The sequence below is a fragment of the Ursus americanus genome, chromosome 3 (assembly GCF_024610735.1).
Source record: "Ursus americanus isolate L20-20 chromosome 3, mUrsAme1.1.p, whole genome shotgun sequence".
Taxonomy (NCBI): Eukaryota; Metazoa; Chordata; class Mammalia; order Carnivora; family Ursidae; genus Ursus; species Ursus americanus.
In genome coordinates, this window is record NC_142129.1 from 28,816,448 (window position 1) to 28,841,179 (window position 24,732).

Sequence of the window (24,732 nt, forward strand, 5' to 3'; positions counted from 1 at the left end):
TGATGTAGAAGATTCCACAGTCAGTAAGCTGCTTTAGCTTTCCCAAGATAGGTTCTATCTAAACCATACAAAAGCTCAGTTTATCTTGATGCAATTTAATCTTGAATAATTCGTGATAATTTTTCCACAGTAAAAATAAAATGATGCCTGGCTGTTTATTTTCTTAAAATAAAAAATTTAAAAACTTAAAAAAAAAAAAAAGCAAACCAAATAAAAAATGTTTATTATTGTTCCTGAAAGTGAAAAGTTGCATATAGTGAAAGAAATTAAGAAATGAAGCTATCAAGGCAGTTGGAGGAATACAGGTTGCAGGGAAGGAGGGATTTTTGCTGGCATGCTGTGCCCACACTCTACATGTGGAGAACATCCTGCTTTATTTGTGAAAATTTACCTGTTTGGCTTTCGGGTGTTAAAATTCTCAGAATTGCAGGCTTAGTAGAAGGATTTCAGTTTTGATAAATATTAGATGAAAATTAGTTTTCGTCTGGAAAGAACAGTCTTTCCAAGAGTTGTTTGTTATTGTTTAAAGATTTTATTTATTTATTGAGAGAGAACGTGTGTGTTTGAGCGGGGGAGGTACAGAGGGACAGGGAATCTCAAGTGGCCTCTGCGCTGAGTGCGGAGCCCGACAGGGGGCTCGATCTCACAACCCTGAGATCATGCATGACCTGAACTGAAATCAAGATTTGGATACTTAACTGACTGAGCCACCCAGGCTCCCCTGTTTGTTTTTTTTAAACCTTTAGCGTCTTTTCTCTTTACTCTTAACAAAGTAAATGGAGGTGATGTTATGTATTTAAAAGATGATTAAGAAACTGGTTTTCCCCAAATCCTATCCCAGTAACATTTTTTGAGTTAAGTAGCATTTATCCTTTTTTTTTTTTTTAATCTCCTAAGTTTTACAAGCAAACTAGTTTGACCATTTTAGAGACTCATCCTGGCTTTTCTTCTACCTCCCTTTGCTCAGCCACATTCCTTTCTGAGCATTAGTTGACTATTGATGTCTCTCAATTCTCTTGTCAGCCCCCTGACTTTAAACCCAGAGATCTCTCTGGGTGGCCTTATCCTTTGTTAACTTTCCATTTATATCTTCATCCCAGATCTCATTTAGAGCTGGCTTTGAGACTTTCCCACTTGGATCTTCTCCAAGTATCTTAAACTGATAGGTCCGGCACTGAACCCATCCCCTACCCCTGCGTCTCACTGGATTATGAGCATCTGAGTGCAGATACGGTGTTTTCGTTCATTGGTTCATGTGAATGAATAAATGAAGGCTTCTAAAGCCGAATGTCCAAGAGGAAAACTGGATTCCTCCCTTTCCATCGTCCCTCCATCTGGTCCGTCCCCAGGTCCCGTCAGTGTTGCTTCCTTAATTGTTCTGAACCGGTCTACCTGTTCCAAACCCACAGTCATTACCTTTGCTCCAACTGCTGCTCCTGTTTATCCGGATGACTTCAGCAGCGTCCTTGTCCTTGCACACTCCTTGTCTTGAGTCGTGACTCCTCTGCACTCAGAAGGGTTGTTGTGAAAGCTCCCTACTCTGGCTTCCTGCTCTGAGCAGAACTAGCAGTTTTTATGCATGTGATCAGAGGACCTCAGACATTTCCCATTTTGCAGTGCAGTATGAGTTTGGGTGCTAGAGTGAAATAGGACTGTGAAAACTATCTCTGCAAGTTGTTAATTATGACTTGAAACAAATCAGTAAACCTCTCAGTTCCCAGTTTCTTTCTCTTTGAAACAGGGATGATGATTAAATCAGTAATACATGAAAAAGTACTTATAAGAGTACCCAGCATAGGTGAATGAGCTCTGTTATATTACCCCTGTTGTGATCCCACTGTCTTCCCCGTATCTTGTTACCATAAGTTAAGCGTACCAGAATGTCTGATTTGAACAGTTTTTCTGTAAATGTCTTAACACCCGAGGCTGTTTGTTCAGGGCAAAGTGAAATTGAGGATATCTGGTGTTTATGCTGCTTATCACTCTCTGGGTTTTCATTTTCTTGTTTACAAAAGTGAGAGCATTGGACCAGATGATCTCTAGAATTGATGTTTCCCTTACTTTTATGACATAATTAAGGAAATTAAAAGAATGAGCCCAGTAGGGTCCCAGCACTCTAATTTATTAAGTGGTTTTTTTTTTCCCTTCAAGTCTTTGTCCTTATCCATGAATATTTTTCATACTTATAGAGAAGGCTTGTTTTTTTTGCTTTATTTCATGCATTAGACTTTCTCCACGTTACTCCATTGCCTTTATGACTTCAGTGGCGCATAATATTCTGAGTGTTTTATAGAGTTAACGAACCTTCGTTTACTTGGTCATTTTCCTCTTTTTAAACATTTACATGTTATTTTTCACCTTTAACTTTCTGTTCTTCAGTTTGAGTACTGGACTTACAGGAAATTCTCAATTATCTAAAATAGTACAGAACTAAAACCCCAGTGACTATTTATAGTCAGACAGCTGGCAAATATTTGTAACACTGCATACTTATTAGCCAAATCAGGAAATGGCTGCCCACAATACTGTCGATGATCTGACTCGTAATCCCCTAGGCTGGGATCAGGTGTTAGTGCTTTTAAAAAGCTCTAAGTGTAGATGGCCAGGTTGAGATCTACTGCATTAAAGTTGAAAGTTGATCTTTTGGCTTCCTTGAACTGATAAATTATAAAAGTCTTAATAATTGACCTTATTTTGTTTATTACACCCTATACATTTCTATTCTAGAGAAATTGAACTCCTTGTGTTCCCCGCCCCCCGAATCTCCTAGCCTAAGCACCAAGATAAGTTTATGTATATTCTCCAGGACTATATATGCATGTGTACATGGCACCGTGCAGCAGGATCAACTTCTAAACACCGTAATAGTCACTGAGTGTGTGTATTTCAGGTCATTTAAAGGGAAGTTCGAAATAGTGTATGATATCAGTTATATGTGAAATCTAAAAAGGACAAACTCAGAGAAACAGTAAAATGGTGGTTACCAGGGGTTGGGAGGAAGGTAAGGGGGAGACTTCACTCAGAGGGTCTAGACTCCCAGTTATAAGATTAACAAGTTTGGGGATCTCTAATGTAGCATGGTGTTTATAGCCAATAATACTGTATCATATACTTGAATGTATATTAGCAAGTGGATCTTAAATGTTCTCGCCACAAAAAAAGAACTGATAACTATGTGATGTGATGGAGGTGGTAGCTAGTACTATACTGGTTATCATTTTGCAATTTATAGATGTATCAAGTCAACATATCGTATACCTAAACTCACACAGTGTTATGTGTCGATTATGTCTCATGAACGCTGAAAAAAATTGAAAAATAAATTCAAAAAGAAATTAAGTTTGTAGAGTATCTTTCTGATTGGGATTTAAATTAAAACTAGAAATAAAAATAAAATGTAAAGAAAGAATAAAATGTTCTATCAATAATTAAATACTATGGTCCATAATTCCTCTGCATAATTGTTTATAGTGAGTTTTGTAGCCTAAAGTTACTTTCACACTTTTTCTCTAGAGCGATATTCTGATTTTTTTATTGTGTACTGAGCAAGAATTCAGGCACTTTCATTTTTATAAGTCTGTTCCATACATGTTTAAAAAGTGGGCACTTGACAATAGCTTTATTCCTTCTAATAAAGATAACCTTTTCTTTTTTTTCCTAGCAAGGTCAGCATTGGACACAGCTGCACGTTGTAAGTATTTCATCTCAGTGTTTTGCACATGGTTTATTTTGTTTTATCTTAGGCATATGAGCACTTATATTCAAACAATTTTGAGATTTCAACATGAGCAAAATTGATTTAGACCTTTTTAAGTTATAAGGATGCTATTTGACTGGACAGCTGAATATTCTTGGTATATAATGGTATCTGTAATGGATATTTTGTTTTATTAGTGCTTTTAGTTTCAGTGGTAAAAGTACAGAAAATGCGTGAAAGAATAATTCCTCGTTAGAACTAGAACGTGAGCAGATATTCAGCGATGTGTTAGGCTTTTTACTCGTTCTAGAGTTAACCACACGTTGTGCGTATATGGACTAGAAATGTAAAGTAGCAATTCAAAACCTCCCCCATCCTGAATTTTTTTAAAAAGATTTATTTATTTATTTTAGAGAAAGAGAGCAAGAGAGTACGAGCAGTAGGGGCAGGGAAAGGGAGAGAGAATCTCAAGCAGACTCTGGGCTGAGCGCAGAGCACTATGCGGGGCTTAGTCTCACGACCCTGAGATCAGGACCTGAACTGAAACCAGGAGCCTGTTGCTTAACCGACTGCGCCACCCAGGTTCCCCTCCCCCATCCTGAATTTTAAAAATAAACTTAAAAATAATTAGAAGGGAGATGGTTGGGGGATGGGCAAAATGGGTGAAGGGGAGTAGGAGAAATAAACTCCTGAGTTTAAAAATGAAGAAGTCAGAGGAATAAAAGCTGTAGCGTAAAGAAAATAATCAGTTGTATTTTGATAGTGTTGTATGGTGACAGGTGGTAGCTGCGCTGTGAGCATGACACAATCACATATGGAGTTATTGAATCTCTGTTTTACACCTGGAACTAATGTAACATTGCTTATGAGATTAAATTAAAAACTTTTGAAAAATAAAAAAAATTAGATAAAATATATTTACCTTTCTCAAGATCTATTACTTCATTCATTTATGTCAATTATTAGCTTGTTTCCTAGGTGGTTCTGTTTTTTGTTTTGTTTGTTTTGTGGTTCTTTGAAACCCTCAGGGGAAGAAAAAGGCATGTATTTTAAGAAATGTGTGTCTTGGTGTTTTTACATAATGCTCTTTCTGGTTTAAGATATGAAACAAACTGATTATAGAATCTAACACTTTATTTAAAAAATCTCTCCCCGAAGCTACAAAACCTCCCAGATATAAATGCGGAATCTCAAAAGCTTGCCCCGAGAAGCATTTTGCTTTTAAAATGGCAAGTGGAGCAGCCAATGTGGTGGGACCCAAAATCTGCCTGGAAGACAATGTGTAAGTATTTTTCAGTCTGGGAGTATATGGTGTGCTATTAAATTACAGCAAATTGAACCTGAGTTTAATGCATCTTTTGAAAATGTATTGGACGTGTTTTAAAGAAAAGTGATTCCGTTTTCATTACACAGTTTTTTCGCCCAGGCATTTAAAGAGCCTTAAAATTCTGAAATTTCGTTTTAGAGTGACATGAGAAGCCTTTATCCAGCTTCGTGTAAAGACGAGGGGTTTCCTCCTTGTGAATCCTCTAGATCTGAGCTGTCCCATCCGGTAGCCATAGGCACATGTGACAGTTTAATTCTGATTCTTAAGTAATCGGGAAAAAGTTAATTCATTGAAATGAATGAGAAGTAAAAGTTCAGTTCCTCAGTCACACTAGGCACATTCCAAGTGCTCAGTAGCCCCCCTCGGCCTGTGCCCGCGCAGCTGGACGCAGAGCATTCCCACCATTGCGAAGAGGCCCGTTTGGCAGCACTGCTCTAGGTAATGAATGAATGCTCTCTCACAAACATCCTTCGTTTTTCGTGTCTGAGTGCTGCCCATCAAAGTGTGAAATAATCCAGTCATAAGCTCCCCCTGTTGTGGTGCAGAACCGTTGGCCACAAAGCTGAGTGGTTTCTGTGCTCCGATGCTCTCCAAGTACAGTTTCCAGGTTCTCCGTCTCCTGCCTTCACGTTGACTCCCATTTGCACGTGAAGTTGCTGTCTGAAATCACAAGCCCTCCCTTTAGGTGGTTGCTTTTAATCCGCTGTTCCCTGGGAAATTAGAGCGATGAGCTGTTCAAGCAGCCGGGGGCGGTGCAGAGCAGTGGGGGTGCGTGAGAGGAGGTCGAGGAGTCAGGGCCAGGCCACCAGGAACCGAAGGGCTTGTCCTGAGTGTGTGAGTCCTCGAAGGTTTTCAGATTCTGGCACGTCATGATTTCATTGATGTTGAAAAAGTTATCCGGCTGATGTATAAACTGAGTCAAGAAGTAGAATAGAGAGAACAACTGGAAGGCCCTCACCGGGGCTGCCAAGGCTCTTCGACGCTGCCCCTCTCCACGGTGGTGACAGTTTTCATGCGCAATCACTGAATATCTAAGTAGATACCAACAATGTGTAAGTAGCGCTTTTAATATTTTCCTGCACATGCCCTGAGTACATGCGCACTCGTTTCGGAGACGACTAGTCCAGATCAGAGCTGCTCGGTGGGGATGATTCTGCTCCGCAGGGGACATTCATCAAGGTCGGAGGTGTTCTGAAATGTTGCGGCTGTAGTGGCACTGTTGTAAGGGCCGCGATGCTCTGACACTCCCCCGGTGTGGCGGGACAGCATTTCCACGTGATTTATCGGGTCTGTAACGCCGTCATAGACTGAGGTTGAGTAACCCCAATATAGACAAAAGACGATGGTTAGATTAGGGTGGTGGTTGTGGTTTTAAGGACGGATGCATCAGGATATACTGTAGGGATTAACATGGATTCCAAACTTTGTAGTTGGGGATAGAAAATGCTGCGTATAAACATCAAGTGTCACGCAGTACTGGAATCGTAGCTTCTTTTTATTTTGCATTAGAGAACCCATTAGAATTTACTTATGTTGAAGATATAGCTTTTATTTTAGGGATATACTCATTTGATCTCAGTTTATATGAAGTGGATATTAGGATAATATTTCACCTTTTATTATAATCTTCATGTTTGGTGTAGGAATATATAGCAAACTATTTTGATGGATTTATTCATTTACTTTACCTTGAGGGGCCAGATCGCGTTTTTGATTGGAAGGGTCAGGTAAAATCAAGGAGAGTGTATAAGTACTTATGTAACCATTCAAAGTGTAACCATTTAAAAATATAAAAACCGTTCTGAGCTCATAAATAATAAAACCAAAAGCAAACAGGCAGTTGGCTAGATTTGTCCCATGGGCTATATAGTTTGCTAAACCCTGCTCTAAACTAATCATTTTAAGATAGGGTAGTTAAAACATAAAGTAGGTCTTCGAAACAAAACTATGTTCAAAGATGTAGTATCTGTCTCTCTATATAATACTTTCTTTCGATTTTTTGCCTGGAGATGTGGAATGGTTGTGGGGGAACCTTCATATTCATGAAGGATAAAAGAAGATGTTTCCACTTGTGTTAATAAGACTGGTTTACATATTTATAAATTTATATATTTGAAAATCTTCAGTAGTTTGTCATTTGCTAGTTACAGGTTTGCCCTAATTCCAGGTTTTAAAAATTGGTTAGCTGCTGCCCTCTGGTGGGAAGCCTGTGCCATACTGCTTCTTTGTTGCCCGTACTTCTGCTCTGAGATAGACACAGCCGCTTACTCCAAGATGGAGAAGACGCTGTGAAGCTTTAATTATTAAGTATCAAGACACCATGGTACATAATGATTAATGTAACAGGTTAATCATAGCTGTTGCTTCTTAGCATTAATGATGGAGTTCACATATGTGTTTCTCACAGGAGCAGAGCAAATGCATTTTGAAACTGCCTTCTTTTGGGCAGCGTGTTTAGTCGGTTTCCTTACGGCTCACCTTTCAGAACTACTCTTGAACACATGAAAAAAGTCTGCTTTATTACATGTAAATTTTAGAGAATGAAAAGAAAGATTTTGAAGGCAGATATGCAACCCATATGGGTAGATAAATAGTTAAGGAAATGCTACTAAGCTTTTCCAAATCAAATTTTTATGCTTTTCGTTTCTTAATGGACCTTCAAGGAGAGTTGTTTTTTTAACTCTTTATTTTGAGATAATTACAGAAATCACAGGCAGTTGCAGAGATTGGAGTAGTCCTGTGTATTCTCTACCAGTTACCCCATGATTGTATCTTAATTAGATAACAGTGTCAAAACCAGGAATTGGCATTGGTACAAGGTGTGTCATTCTGTGTCATTTTATCACATGTGTAGATACGTGTAGCCAATACAGCCGTTGAGATGCAGAATTATTCTATCGCCACAGAGATCTCTTTTATACTACCCTAATAACCGTCACCCCCACCATCACTGACCCCTGGCAACCGCTCATCTTTTTATCATTTCTATCATTTTGATGTTTTGAGAATGTTACAGAAAGAGAATCATAAAATATGTGACCATATGAGATTGGCTTTTTTGACTCAGCCTAATGCTCTTGAAATACTGATGCATATTAATTACTATTTCTTTACTGCTGAGTAATAGTCTGTGTTGTGGGTATACTGCAGTTTGTCCATCACCTATTGTCCTCAACCGAACAACTTAATTGTTTCCAGTGTTCAGCTGCTAACCAGTAAAACTGCTGTGAGCACCACGTGCATGTTTTTGTGTGGATGTACATCTTTATTTCTCTGCAGTAAAATCCCCAGGAATTCTGGGTTGTGTGGTAAGCGTATATTTAATTTTGTAAGGAGCTGCCAAACATTTTCCAGAGTGACTGCACCATTTTACATTTCTACCGGCAATGTATGAGAGATCCAGTTCCTTGCATACTTGCCAGGATTTGGTGGTGTTACTGTTTTTTATTTTAGCTGTTCAGATGTGTGGTGATATCTCAGTTTAATTGCTAGTGATGTTGAATATCTTTTAATGCATTTTATTTGCCACCTGTGTATCCCCTTCGGTGAAATACCTATTCATGTCTTTGTCCGTTTTCTAATTGGATTGTTTTTATTTTTTTATTACTGCAATTTGAGTTTTTGAGATACATTTTAGATATGCATCCTGTTGTCAGATATGTGGTTTGTGACTCTTTTCTCCCAACCTATAGCTTGTCTAGACACCCTTTTCACTAGGATCTTTTGTAGTGCCAAAGTTTGCAGTTTTGATGAGTTCTAATTTATTGATTTATTCTTCTTTCATGGATGTGCTTTGTTTTTTGTTTATGGATTGGTGTCATGTCTAAAAATTGTTCACAGAGCTGTGGGCTTCAAAGATTTTCTTCTGCATGATTTTTTATAGTTTTATGTTTTACATTTAAATCTGTGATTGTTTTACATTAATTTTTGAATGAAGTATGAAATGTAGGTTGAGGTTCAGTTTTGGCCTATGAATATCCAGTTGCTTCAGCACCCATTTGTTGGAATGACTGTCCTCCCTCCATTGAATTGCTTTTGTTCCTTTGTTAGAAAATAAGTTGGCTCTATTTCGATTGGTGTATTTTTTGGTTCCACTTGGCTTTGGGTTCTGTATTCATTCTGTTGATCTGTGTATTAATCTGTCCACTAATACCACATGCTCTTGATTATACTAGTTTGGAGTAAGTCTTTAAGAAGGGTAGAATAATTCCTCCCATTATTATTATTATTATTATTATTATTTTCTTCTTCTTCTTCTTCTTCTTCTTCTTCTTCTTCTTCTTCTTCTTCTTTTCAAAATTAGCTGCTCTAGTTTCTTTGCCTTTCCATATACATTTTAGATTACCTTGCCTCTATGTACAGAAAATCTTCCTGGGATTTTGTTAGGAGTCGTGTGAAATCTGTGTATTAATTTGGAGAGAATTGACCATCTTTACTATTCCGTTGATGAATATGGCGTTTCTCTTTATATATTCTTTGTTATCTTCCATTACCATTTTTGTGGGTTTCGGCTTACAAGCCCTATACATGCTTATTAGATTTATACCTAAGTATCCTCCCCCCCCCTTTTTTTAAGCAATTGTAGGTGGCATTGTATTTTTAATTTCAGTTTTCATATTGTTAGTATATAGACACACAATTGATTTTTGTGTGTTGTCTAGTATCTTATAACCTTGCTAAATTAATTCATTATTTCTAGGAGTTTTGTTTTTGTTATTGTAAATTCCTTGGGATTGTCCGTACAGACAAACATGTCATCTGCAAATAAAGACAGCTTTATTTTTTCCTTTCTGATTTGTGTGTCTTTATTTCCTTCTCTTGCCTTATTGCATTGGCTAGGATTTCCATTACTGTGTTGAATAGTAATGATGAGAATGGACATTCTTGACTTGTTCCTGTTCTTAGGGGAAAAGTATTGTCCTTTACCATCCAGTATGATGTTAGGTGTAGATTTCTGTAGATGTTCTTTATCGAGTTGAGGAAGTTCTCTATTACTAGTTTTCTGGGACTTTTTATCATGAATGGATGTTGAATTTTGTCAAATGCATGTTCTGCATTGAAATGATCGTGTGATTTTTCTTAAATCTGTTAATATAGTGGATTACGTTAACTATTTAAATATTAAAACACGTGTGTATCTGTAGGCTAAACCTGACTTGGTCATGGTTTATGATTTTTTAAATATGCTGAATTCTATTTACTAATTTTTTGTTAAGGAGGATTTTTGCCTGTATACTAATGAGGGATATTGGTTTGTAGTTTTCTCATGATGTCTTACTCTGGTTTTGGTATTATAATACTGGCTTTATAAAATAAATTTGGAGGTATTCTCTTTTCTCTTTGTGTAGTAATGTTGATTCTTTTTTTGTGTGTGTGTAGTAATGTTGATTCTTTTTTTTTTTTTTTTTAACATTTGGTACAAGTCTCCAGTGAAACTGTCTAGGCTTAGAGATTTTTCCAGTGAGGTGTTTATAAACTATGAATTCAATATCTTTAATAGTTACAGGACTATTTAAATCATCTATTTCATAATGGATAAATTGTGTTAGTTTGTACTTCTTGAGGAAATGGTCTAATCTGAGTCGTCAAATTTACATGGGTAAATCGTTCATAGTATTCCTTTATGGTTTTGCTGTCTGCAGGGTCTATAGTGATATCCCATTTCACTTCTGATATTGGTGATTTGTGTCTTCTCTTTTTTTCCTCTGTCAGTCTTACTAAAGGTTTGTTAATTTTATTGACCTTTTTAAAAACCAGCTTTTTGTTTCATGGATTTCTGCTGTTTTTAATTTCTTTCCTTCCGCTTACTTTAGGTTTATGGCATTCCTTTTAGTTTCTTTTTTTAAGTACTTAGTGCTATAAATTCCTCTCTTGGTACTCTTTTAGCTATGCCTCACAAATTTTAATAAGTTGTAGTTTCACTCATTTCATTGTGTTTTTTAATTTCCCTTCAGACTTCCTCTTTGACTCATGGATTATTGAGAAGTATGTTTTTTAGTTTCCAATTTAGTTTGGAAATTTTCCTATTATCTTTCTGTTACTGATTTCATTGTGGTTGAATAATACGCTTAGTGTGATTTCAATTCTTTTAAAAATGTTGAGGTTTATTTTGTGACTCATGATATGGTCTACCTTTAGTATATGCTCCATGCACACTTGAAAAGAATGTGTATTCTGCTCTTGTTGGATAGAACGTTCTTTAAATGTCAGTTAGACCCTGTTGGTTAATGCTGTTGTTGAGTTCTTCCGTACATTCGGTAATTTTCTGTCGATCAGTTGTTGAGAGAGGGCTGTTGACGTAATTGTGATTGTACGTTCGTCTGTTTCTCTTGTCAATTTTATCTGGTTTTGATTCACATAGTTTGTACCTCAGTTTCTTGATACATACACATTTAGGTTTACACTCTCTTGGTGAAGTGACCTTTCGATCATTATGTAATCTCCCTCTCTGGTAATTTTCTTTTGCTCTGGAGTGTATTTAATTGGTGTTAATATAGCCACTCCTACTTTCTTTTGTTTAAACACCTTTATTGAGATATAATTCACATGCCATACAATTCACTCAACCATACAGTCACGGTTTTTAGTATACCCAGATATGTACAGCCATCTCTACAGTTTTCGAACGTTTTTATACCTCACAAAGAAATTGTGTCCTTTAGCTGTGTTGACCTTTTTCCCCATTCCCATTCCACTCCCTCCCCCCCACCCCAACCAGCCCTAAGTAACCATGTTTCACTTTCTGTCTCTATAGATTTCCCTATTTTGGACATACCACATAGAAGGTATTATATAATCTGTAGGGGTTCTTTTGTCATCAGCTTCTTCATTTAGCATAGTGTTTTCAAGGTTCATCCATGTAGCATGTATCAGTACTTCATTCCCTTTTATGACAGAATAATCCTCCATTGAGTATAGATATATCACATTTTGTTTATTTATTTGTCAGTTGATGGACATGTGTTTGTTTCCACTTTTTGGCTATTATGAATAATGAACATTTGTGTATAAGTTTTGTATGGACACGTTTTCATTTTTCTTGTATACATACTTAGGACTGGATTTGGGTTCATATTGTAATTCTGTGTTTAACTATCTGAGGAGCTACCACATTATTTTCTGAAGTATCTGCACCAATTTACCTTCCAATGGCAGTGTATGAGGGTTCTACTTTTCCACGTAATACTTGTTATTATCTGACTTATTGATTACAGCCATCCTAGTGGGTGTTGAGTGGTATCTCATTGTGCTTTCATTTTTGCATTTCACTGATGGTTAATGATATTTAACATCTTTTCATTTGCTTTTTGGCTATTTGTGTATCCTTTTCAGAGAAATGTCTATTCATACCCTCGCCATTTTTATTTTATTTTATTTTATTTTATTTTTTTATTTTTTTAAAGGTTTTATTTATTTATTTGACAGAGATAGAGACAGCCAGCGAGAGAGGGAACACAAGCAGGGGGAGTGGGAGAGGAAGAAGCAGGCTCCCAGCGGAAGAGCCTGACGTGGGGCCCGATGCCAGAACGTCGGGATCACGCCCTGAGCCGAAGGCAGACGCCCAACGACTGAGCCACCCAGGCGCCCCCAAACCCTGGCCATTTTTAAATTGGCTTCTTTATTATTGAATAGTAATCCTGTGTTCTTCTGAGTAATGTTTACATGATTTTTCTCTTTCTACTTTTTTTTTTTTTTACCTACCTATATCATGATATTTAAAGTAAGTTTCTTGACCTGAAACCATGAAACTACTAGAAGAAAATCTAGGGAAGAAAGCTTTATGACATTGGTCCGGGCAGTGAATTTTTTGAGTAAGGCACCAAAAACCTAGGCAACAAAAGCAAAAGTAGACAAATGAGATTACATCAAACCAGAAAGCTTTTGCACAGAAAAGGAAACAATCAAGAGACTGGAAAGTCAACCTACTGAATGGGAAAAAAATTTGCAAACTATATATCTGATAGATTAACGTCCAAAATATATAAGGAACTCCTACAACTCACTAGCAAAAACCTAAAACCTGATTAAAAACTGAGTAAAAGGCCTAAATAGGCATTTCTCAAAAGAGGAATACAAATGGCCAACAGGTATATGAAGAGGTGTCTTACTCTTTAAATGAAATGTCATCCAACATTTGTGTTAGAATGGCACTCATCTGTCACCTGCAGCCATGCATTAGCTACAGGTGCAAGTTCTATGAAAATCAACATACTCTGAGAATCACTTGGCTATGTGGGATGCATAATGCAATATTATAGCTTTTTTTTGTTTGTGAAATTGTGTGCTACAAATCATTTGTATCAGTAAAGCTTATAATCAGCTTAGGCACCTGTATGTGTAGGTATGGGTGTCCCACGTGTGGACATGTGTGTGTCATATATGCGTCCTTCCCCCTCTCCATCGACCTCAGACCAGTTGTTAATCATTGAATAGCACACCACTGGCAGTATTACTATTACCTTGAATCTTTAGAATTGCAGATACCTACAGTTTAATTTATTAATTCTAATTCAGCAAACTGAACCGTTACACAAGCACATTTCCACTCATCCCTTCTATTTCACAGAATCGTAGTGGTCTGTAAGCTGCCACTGGATGTTGATTATCTCAGATGTAACAATACAAGTGACTGTGGTTAGATGCAGTGATTAAATGAATACAAGATTCCTTCTTCTGGGTATAGAGAAATTTTACATTGATAATCACTGAGAGAATGTTTACAATTAGGTGAAGTAGGTGAAACTCTTCTTGCTTTCAGATTATAAAGTATCTCACTTCTGTTTCATGTCTCATGGATATTGCAAAAAGTAAAAAAGAGATTATCAATTGTTTGATCCTTTGAGGATGGTGCAAAATATGTGCATACTGTCCACATGTTTTAAGGATTTTCTGAAATGGTATTTCATAACCTGACACAGTAGCAAAAAATGGTCTGGTATTTAGGCCCTGATACTTTTTAATATATTGATTTGTGAAATCTTACTTAAGGACATTGCTTTAAAATTATTTAATATTAGACTGTCTTCTCTGATGTAGTAGCGATCTTTTAATCTCCACTGCAGTTCTTAAACAATTATGTGTATGTACAATATCCCCAACTTTTTTTTTTGGCTTGTCTTTATTTCTCTGATACATGTTTATGTGTAGTATCTAATTCTAAATTTGTCTTGACTTTTCTCCTTCAGTTTAATGAGTGGTGTTAAGAATAATGTTGGAAGAGGGATCAATGTTGCCTTGGTAAATGGTAAGCATAATTATTTTACCTTTCAGATGTGGTCAGTGGATATTCATGTGGCCCAAAGTAGAATGCACTCTGTTATCAAGGGATCAGGTCAGAAAGTGCTACCCTTGACACGAAAGCCCTCTTCCCAACTTCCTCACATCCTCCTAAAAAACCAACGATACGTGGACTTGTGTGTAAATGTGAGAGCATTCTTTCTTGGAAGCACCCCACTTGCTGTGCAGTGTGTGGAGAGTTTCCCATGAGGTTGTCAGGCTAAAACCAATCTAACATTAAATTGGTGAATTCTGAAGATGTTGGATTCTAACAATTTGAAGATAGAAAGACATGAGGGTGTGTACACGACAAAGGGTGATGGCCTAATGGAAGGGGTGGGGAGAGGGATGAAGAGTTAAAATTAATCGTTAACTCTTTAGTATTGTCCACATTTGTCACATAAATTCATTAGTGAAAATAAGTTCATCGAATCCTGAAGGTCTCGAGTATTCTTGCAAAATCAAGGATGAAAATATGAACCCATGAAATAAGGCCTAACTGCATGCTTGTCTTTTCCTTCTGGTACAGTAACCCTCTAAGGCTGTATAGGGTGATTAGGGACCACAGCCACCTTACCAGTTCCTAAGTATAGGAAAATATTTTTTCTTTCTTTCACAACAAAAGCTAAGTTTCTGCATTTTTACTTTCTTTATTTTCTTAGGTAAAAGGTTCTATACGTATTCGTCTAATTGATAGCAAAAAAAAAAAAAACATTTGAAAAGGGAAATCAGTGAAAAAATTTTAAAAGATGGCTTTAGTGGTAGAAAACATCATCAATTCATCTTTTTGTAAAAGGTTTACATATTTTTTGGTAATTCTTAAATAAGGGAAGATGGTAGCACATAAGGATGAAACTATCTAACTGAATTTGAGCGGTCTGCAGTCGGCTGTGGACTCCAGTTTGCTGCTCCTTGGCTTATAAGATTCGTGAAAAAGTCCAGAATTTTAATTTATCCAAAAGTTACTCTTAGAAATATTTTTCAGATGCATACAGTTCAGATTTTAGGTCTTTCTCAGAATAATTCTTTTTCTGCTAATGAAGCCACACCCATCACTGGCTAAGATCACTTGTCTTACATAGGGCATGTTTCAGTTGCATAATCTGACATGAATTCCATCTCTTTCAGGAAAAACAGGAGAAGTATTAGACACCAAATATTTTGACATGTGGGGAGGAGGTAAGTGTGAATAACACGTTAACTCTTCTGCTAGCGCTGACTTTTTAAGCCTCTCAATATAATGTAGCACATTAATGAGAGATTGATGGTATGTTTATGTTAGTTCATTTTCTCTTACTTTTCACTAAAAATCCAGCTATATTTAAGCAATTGGTCACATTGCTTTTACTTTGCTTTTTTATAGAAATTGTGTATGTAGCTAAGAGCAATAGTATCAAAATTGAGATTCTAAAAATCTGAGTCCTATTTTCTGTAGAATAACTAATTGAAAGCCTTGGATCCTTTAAGTCTCTGACTGAAATTTTTTAAAAAGAAGAATTTGGAGAAGGGCATAAGCAATTTAAGCATTTTTAACTGAATTGATTTTTTTGCAATGATTTGTTAGTCTCAAAAGTAAATTATAACTAGGATTCTTATTAAGTAGATGAATATTTGAGAGTAGGTGTTTTCTTTATAGTTCATTGCGCTTAGAGCTGTTCACGGGTATCTTCCTAGTGTGAAGTTCCTCAGGGAACAGGTGTGGGTCAGTTACCCACATGCAGACCTAGCACCTTGAACAAGAGTGTGCCCAAAAGAACTTTCTTCCTCAAATCTGATGTAAGGCTGACACTGATTTATCTTTTGATTCTTTTCTGAGTTGTTGGTTCAGGATATTTCTCAGCATGAGGCTGTGCCCTGCACCTCCCCGTTTCCAACCCATTTATAAAATCCCTCGACACCAAGAGTTAGAAGTCTTCTTGAAGTTTATTTTACATTTTCAGACCATTCAGCTTTTCTAATACTTCTTCAGCTTATAATGAGATGCAATAGTTTGTTATTTTTTAAATGAGATTAGGACTTCTCATAGCTGTCAAAACGATATAAACTTAAGATGCTGCCTGCAATTTTAGACTCTAATGGCATAATTGGCCTAGCAACACTTATTACCTGGAAACTCTCTTGCAAAACCTGTGTTGAAATCAGCTACGTGACCAAGAAGCTCTGTTGCTTCATCACAGGTAGATTAACTACGCCAAAAAGCCTCTTCAGGTGAAGAAATAGTTGCAGTTGACTTCCGTCTTTGCGTTTAAAAGGAAGTGATTTGTTAGCTCCTCTGTTATATTTTCTCAGAATTGAAAATGCTATTATTATAAAATAGAATTCAGTTGGCGCGTCTTTGGAATTTTTGCTGTGGAAGGAAACTGAGTACGTGTGAAGTGCCCCAGCTCTGAAGCAGCGGTAGGCCGGGGACATTGGAGAGTTCAAGACGTAGAGCAGCTGGTGGCACGTGGTCTGCCTCTGGCATCGCCAGCGTGTCGCCACAAAAGTGGTTTATTTTTAAGTTTCTGTGTGTGTTGGTGCACTAGGTGAAGCAGGTAATGACCATAAGATTTGCCATGATTAGATGGAACCTTCATTCCTCCCTAGTTTACAGTAATCAGGTATGCCCAGAGATCCCTTAACGCAGAGTGTATGTATGTATGCATGTGTTTGTGTGTTTATATAAATTTTTAAGAAATTAAAGAACCTTTTATGAATTAGATAAAAACTCTGTATCCTCCTTTTAGATAAGTACCCATACCAACAATTTTACATATGCTCAGAGAATCTGTGAAGATTTTCTTCTGCCCTTCTCCCCCATCCCCGTCAAATTTCTTTTTTCAAATTTTAAGTCATGCTTTCATACAACTTTGCTACGGTTTTTTCATTTAACCCCTGGAATATCAGTACAAAAGACACAGGATGAATCAGGATTGGGAAATTCTAAGTTGATGGTGGGATCCTATTAAAGGATAAAGGTCATTTTACCCTGTTCATAAGATTTGTCTCCCTTTTGGTTACTCTATATTTGAAATTATTGATTTGCAAACACTTTATATTTTAGTTAATATTAACTTTTGAGAGATTATCGTGATGGCTACTTAGTCCCTAAATAAACCCCAACACCATCAATCCTTTCTTTTTCTTCAGATGTGGCCCCATTTATTGAGTTTCTGAAGTCCATACAAGATGGAACAATTGTCTTAATGGGAACATATGATGATGGAGCAACGAAGTACGTAAACTTAAAAGTTTATATTAGTTTTTGGAACTATAATTAATTGTAAAAGCAATACCTTTTCAATGAAAAAAATTATAAAATAGAGCAAAGTAATCAAATTCCAGATAAACACTATTAACATTTTTTATTGCTTCCTTCTTTCTGTGTGTTTATCATACATATATTGTCATAAAATTAGATCCACACACCTCAAGTTTGTTATGCTCTTTTATATTATGTTTTTAACCTTAAATTGTTTTCTCTAACATTAATATTCTTCAGTAGCATTTTTCATGGCCCTGCCAGCAGTTGATCATAGGGGCCCCACCTTTATTTAAAATTCCCTATTATTGCCAGATTTTTTGGTATTATGAATAACATTTCGATAAACATCCTTTTCCATAAATGTTTTTGCACTTTTGATTATGTCCTTAAGGTAAGTTCCTAGAAATGGAGTCAAACATGAAAGATAAGTGTGATATGTTTTTCATAATGTTTAATACATGGCAATTTATAACTTTTTTCTTAAAATTGTGTATGTTGTAAAATTTGGAAAATCTAGAAAAGCACAAAGAAGAAAACAAGTTCCAGTTCATCTACTCAGTGATAACCACTGATAATTTAGTTTCCATCTCTAGTTTTCTTAATACACATATTTTCTTCATCTTAAACCTTTGGAATGCTAGTAGTTACAGCGTTTCTTTTGATTTTTGTATTTGGTGAATATTTTCCCACAACATTAAATAGTTTTGATAACAAAATTGTTCATGTCTGCCTCATATAATTCTTAAACATGCATCAAGATTTAGAATTTATTTAACAAAGCACCTACTGCTGGACCCTCAGGCTATTTCCAGATTTTCATACTTAGCCAAAATGTACCATCTTAAAAATTTTTCAACAATACCTTTATTTCCTTAAGACAAATTTTTTTGAGGTAAGGTATTGAATTAAAGGATGTGTATGTTTTTAAAAAAGGATTTTTTTTAAAAGTCTGTACCAATTTAATATGTCTCTCAGAAGTTCCAGGACACTGATTGTTTTTAAGAAGTGTTGGAAAGGGATTTTGTTAGTGTGCCTCTCTTTGGTTATTGATGAGATTGCAGGTTTGTTTTTTTTTTTTTACACAAGTGTTTTTGGGTCTTTCTCTTGTAAAGTGTCTTTTGACCATTGAGGTTGACTCCTACTGATGTGTAAGAGCCCTTGGTATGTTAAGGATATTAACCATTTTTCATGTGAAAATACATGATTTTATGTTTATTTTTGTTAATTTATTGTGCTTTTTGACTTTTACAAGTTTAGACTAATTCTTATTTAGTCAGGTGTATGGATTTTTCATTTTAGTTTCTTCTTTTATACTTGAGCAGTATTTTCCCATCTCCAAATTAAATACTTAGTAGATTTTCCTCTTCCAGTGACTTTACTGTTTCCATGTATTTTTAAAAATGTATTCATTATTTCCCAGTGATTTACAATGCCTGTTTTTGTATAGGTTTGACTTTATTTTTAGAAGTTTTGTTCTTCCTGCCCCAATAAGACACTATTACAATTTCTCTTTTTTTTTTTTTTAAAGATTTTATTTATTTATTCGACAGAGATAGAGACAGCCAGCGAGAGAGGGAACACAAGCAGGGGGAGTGGGAGAGGAAGAAGCAGGCTCATAGCGGAGGAGCCCGATGTGGGGCTCGATCCCAGAACGCTGGGATCACGCCCTGAGCCGAAGGCAGACGCTTAACCGCTGTGCCACCCAGGCACCCCACTATTACAATTTCTTAATAACTATTTTATGAAAATTAAGAGTAAATCACCTTTCTGGGGTGGCTAAGACCCCTTTAATAGCGTATCTCAGATCCCTTCTATGATATTTTATCCAGATGAAAATATGATACTTTTATCAAGAATAAAAGATATCCTTTACAGATTTTAATTGAAAAGCATTGAAATTCCACTTCAGTGTATGGCCTACTGGGCACTTGGGCGGCTCAGTCGGTTGAGCGTCTGCCTTCAGCTCAGGTCATGATCTCAGGGTCCTGGGATCGAGTCCCATATCAGGCTCCCTGCTCAGTGGGAAGTCAGCTTCTCCCTCTCCCCTTGGTCATGCTTGTTCTGTCTCTCAAAAATAAATAAATAAAATCTTTTTTAAAAGACCCCAGAAAACAGGGCCACCTTGTGACCGTTTTAAAGCTGAGGTGTTTTCTTTGACATGTGTTGTATCTGGTTCAGCTAAGGATGTGTTAAATCCATAGATTGCTAAAACTGGAATAAGCATCCATTGCCATTTAGCTACATAGAACTAAACAGAACGTCATTAGGATTTCCTTATCAAAAACCAAGCAACTTGCTATTTGCTTTTGCTGCTAGAATAGGATATTACGTGTATAATTTGAGGTTTTAAAATTTTTAAAAACCCTGCTTTTCTGAATAAACGCACATGACCTCTCTTTTTCATCATGTTATTTCATTATTACACCTGCTCGACTTGAGACCTGTTTCTCTTCTGCTAATAAGAAATTGTAGCCATACCTACGAACTAAGGCAGGATGGTGGTGTTTCTTTAACTGCTATTTATTGGTGCCCATCACTTATACCAAAAGCAGCCTCAGAAAACGTTCAACCTGTAAGACAACAGACATCTACACTTTGATGTCTTTACACTTGTATGTGTATCAGTATATGGTTCCATTTCTGCACAGTTACATGAAGTCAGTTGTGTGCATTTTCAGTTTGGGGCACATGAATTTGTATTTCGAATACTTCCCTTCTTCCAAACACGGGTGAAATAAATTATATCATGTCCTTTATACAGAAATGGACAATCCTTATAAATGGCCATCTCCATCTATTAAATATAACAAAATATAAACGTATACCTTGGCAGGGGTCTGATTGTGGAACATTTGAAATGGTTCATCAGTGGTGGAATACCCAGTCCTTCCTACATGGGAATAGAAGCTCAGCTTTGACGATGTGTTAGTGCTTTTCTGTACATAAAGCTGCTGGATTTTGCCTCATAAGGAATACTTTGTTCTCCCACTTATACCCAAAAGAGCCCCCCCCCCCCCCTTTTTTTGAAGATTTTATTTTATTCAGGAGAGACAACGCAGGCACATACGCTCACCAGAGCGAGCACAAGCAGGGGGAGCGGGAGAGGGAGGAGCAGGCTCCTTAGCAAGCAGGGAGCCCGACGTGGGGCTCCATCCTAGGACCCTGGGATCAGGGCCTGAGCCAAAGGCAGGCACATAACCAGCTGAGCCACCCAGGCACCCCTACCCAAAAGCGTTTAGGATATGAAATGGATGTGCCTGCTTTCTCCAACAGGGAGTTGGTATCAGTTCTCCATAGTTGTTCCTGTCTGATCCCAGTTAGTCCGATTTGCAATGAGCTCCTTGGCTGTACTGTGAACTTCTGAGAACATCTGGGGTTGGTCTCTATCACAGCATTTCCCAGAGTGTGTTCTGGTGGGATCCCAGTCCTCTGAACTTGTACTGGGTGAGTAAGTTTGGAGATGGCACCTTGCATTTTGCCCCTTTCAGGGATTTACAATGCAAGGCCCTGAAGTTTGGCCCTAAGTAAACCTCTTTACCTTTGTTTATCCCAGTATTTCTTGATTTTCACAAGGAAGCCCATTTTATTTGTGGGTTTTTTGTTTTTTTTTTTTAAGATTCATTTATTTATTTGCAAGAGAAAGAGTGTGCAGGGGGAGGGAGAGAGGGAGAAGGAGAGAAGCTGACTCCCCACTGAGTGCGGAAGCTCTTCAGGGCTAGATCTCAGGACCCTGAGATCATGACCTGAGCCGAGATCAAGAGTTGGATGCTTAACTGACTGCGCCACCCAGGTGCCCCTAGAAGCCCATTTTAAAACAAAACAGAAAAAAAAATTATATTTAAGAAAACTTACATTTGGAGAGTGCAGGTCTCTGATGATGCCTGCTTTCTACCCAGACCCCTCTAAAATAAGTTGTTTTTTGTTTATTTAATGAGGAATTATAATAGTTTGAGCAAGCTAAATTTTGCTACCGTATTCCTCCCTTTGGAGACAGCGCTCTGTGACGTGTACCTCCTGGCTAAGTGAAGGGTTTAAATGTGGGTGTCCTGAAGGGTCTTAAAAGTCCTTGGTCCCCTGCACCCCAGCCCCGGGCAGAATTCCCATGAAACTGTTCTACAAATACCACCTCTGAAGGGCGCCAGTATCTCAGTCATTTCTCTATTTGAAACAAAACAGCAAAAACTATCCTGAAGTCCACATTATGTTCTCGGGTTGGTCTCCCTCTAAATTCCACCTGGGTAAATGGAACAATAGATACGTTCCCCAAATCATTTGATACTTTACTTGTTTGAAACTAAAGAGCATTTGTCTTTTAGTTTTCCCTTTCCCTGCTCAGTACTCAGGGCTCTCGTAACCTTCTGTCATGTTAGGCTTCTGGCTGGGTTTACTCTCCTGGCTGCATTTTTTGGGCATTGGTTCTCTGGTTGATTATCAACTCTCTTAAAGTGCCCCCAGTCAAACACAGGGCTCCTGATGGGGTCCGGCTGGGTCAGGGTACAGCGGAGATGCTAGCTTCTACCGTGTTGAAGATACATTTCTTTGAATATTTATATTATTTTCTTTAAAAGGTCACATCACATTTTTGGCTGGTGAATTTTTGGTTAAATTAAATCCTCAGATCATTTCATTTGATCTCAGCCTTTTTTTAACCACTGCCAAGTCAGGTCTTTCTCCCCATTTAGGACTTGATTTTGTTTAATCTAAATGAGGGACTTTATATTCATTTATCCTTGTTATCCTTGTTAAATATAATTTTGCTGATTTTGGCCCATTAGGTCATGATGCCGACATTTGTCCTATGAGATTTCCATGATCCAGGCTTTGTAGTCTCTCCAAAGTCATTCTTGTGTCTGAATCGAAGTCATTGATAAAAATGTTCACCAAGGGCAGCGTGCCACCCTGCCAGGAGCCGCCTCCAAGGGATTCATCTATCAGTCAACTACAGAACCTGTTTTTTAAACAGCAGCCAGTGTACCCTAACAGGCATTCCATCCAGCTGCTCTTTCATTATTTTATTCATAGGGGCTGTTCTCTGAGGCTCTCAGATGCTCACTTGAAATTCATGAGCTGTGCTAATTACAGTGCCCTGATCTGCCCACAAACCTCTTCAGAGGCTGAAATAGCTGACGTGACCTTAACTTGGCTTGATTTATTCCTCCCTCCTCCTCACTAGCCCCCCCCTTCCTCCTCCCTCCCCCCCCTTTTTTTGGTTCACGGTATCTCCTTGTAATCCATTTGAGAATTTGCTAAGAATTGAAAGTAGATTTATTGACCCATTGTTTCTAAAAAATTTCCTCACCTTTTTTGAAGATTGGAATATTTAATTAACTTTAAATGACTCAGCATCTTCATTTTCCATGATGTTTCTAAAGTAACAGACAGTACTTTGAAGATTATATTAAAGTTCCTTAGAATTTAATTGTATGACGTGTGTGGGCCTGGAGGCTTCAGTTTACTTTAAAGCACTTATATAGACATTCCTGACCTACTCTTCCCTTTTTATGTCGATCGGAGTGTTTGCCTCCCTGGAAAAGGCAGGCCTGCTTTGATCTCCATATTATATCATTCTTGTGAAACACTGGGTCCCCTCCTTTGCACTTAGTAGTGTAAGTTCTCTGTGTGGCCTGTAAGAGTTTTGTGAGTCTCGTCTTACCCTGAACACTACCGGTCTTCCTGGTGGTGGTGGTCAGGGTTTCCTCATTAGTAATATGATTTGCCCTATATTTTTGGACACTTCTGACTTTGGGCCCGTCACAGAACACTCCTATGGTAGCACTAATTTAGAACCTATCCTCTTTTCTGGGATCGTTAGCAATTATATAGTGAAAATTATTGAGGTTTTTTGTTCGTGTTTTGAGTCCTATTCTCATAAGAACTTCTAATCTGAACTTTTCATCATGTGCTGTCTTTAAAGTCTGGGCTGCACGGACACCTGTGCCTAGCGTTGCCTATTCTTCAGCCTCCTGAAGTAACACAGTGATTTTCTTCCGGAGTTCTTGCTACCTGCACTTCTGTTTCCCTGTCGTTCTTCCCTGTTCATCAGAGTGGAGCCCAGAATATCAGTTCTCCATGTTGCTTTTAAGAAAGGGAGCATCGGCCTGTTGTGATGGTGCGATGTGGGGCTCTCAGGTGCCCCTCCTTCCCCAGCAAAGACGGAGGCAGATCTCTGAGTGACCCGCTCCCCCGTCCCCATTTCCTCCACGGCTACCCCGATTGCCTCTGTGCAGCTTCAGAATCGCTTCGAGGAAAACTTGGCCCCTACCTCTGTCTGCCTTCTTGTTTGTCACAGGATAATTTTCGATTCATTTTAAAGAAAATTCTTAACAAATTTAATTTATTTCATAAAAATTTTTAACATCTCAGCTAGTTTTTTTAATAGCATTTTGTTTTTTATTTTTTGATAGCTTATTTATTTATTAATTTATTTAGAGTTAGAGCGCAAGCTGGGGGGGAGGGGGCGGTGCCGAGGGCAGAGAGAGTCTTAAGCAGGCTCCATGCCGCGTGTGGAGCCCGGCACGGGGCTTGAGCTCATGACCCTGAGATCATAACCTGAGCTGAAATCAAGAGTCTGATGTTTAACCAACTGAGCCACCCAGGTGCCCCAATAATCTCTGCTAGTTAAGACCACTAGTGGAGATTAAAGTACATGTAACAAACTCAAGGTGCCCCTATATAGAATAAAAGCTTGTATCTTTAAAATTTGTACCACGTGTACATTAGTTATACTGGCTTTTAAAGAAAAGGGGCATTTTGATACCTAATGTGTATTGAATCAAGTGCTGAAAATATTGGCTACCTTGCATGATTTTAAACTTTTTTTTTTTTTAAAGATTTTATTTATTTGACAGAGACAGAGAGGGAGGGAGAGAGAGGGAGAGGAAGAGGGCAAGCACGACCAGGGGAGTGGCAGGCAGAGGGGAAGCATGCTCCCCACTGAGCAAGGAGCCCAGGACCCTGAGATCATGACCTGAGCCCAAGGCAGATACTTAACGACTGAGCCACCCAGGCCCCCTAAACTTCTTTTTGAAACATGAAATCATCTTCTATTTAAAAGATTTCAAAAAAGGAATAATGAAATCCTCCAAATTCTACATAGGCAGAGCAGATAACTTGAGAAATCATTGAGAAACTTATCTTGTTATACAACTATAGTTAGATATATGTAGGGACACGTGGCAGGGGTGGCCG

At 37.7% G+C, this 24,732-nt stretch overlaps 1 protein-coding gene across 1 annotated transcript in view; it reads left to right on the plus strand.

Annotated features, from left to right (window-relative positions):
* The window catches only part of FAM3C (FAM3 metabolism regulating signaling molecule C), a 51,773-nt gene that overhangs the window by 20,450 nt on the left and 6,591 nt on the right, over positions 1-24,732 (plus strand). Inside the window, exons 4-8 of the mRNA XM_045792759.2 lie at positions 3,662-3,691; positions 4,856-4,979; positions 14,210-14,268; positions 15,429-15,479; positions 17,430-17,514. Of these exons, the coding sequence (XP_045648715.1) occupies positions 3,662-3,691; positions 4,856-4,979; positions 14,210-14,268; positions 15,429-15,479; positions 17,430-17,514 (349 nt within the window). The remainder of the gene's footprint in view (positions 1-3,661; positions 3,692-4,855; positions 4,980-14,209; positions 14,269-15,428; positions 15,480-17,429; positions 17,515-24,732) is intronic.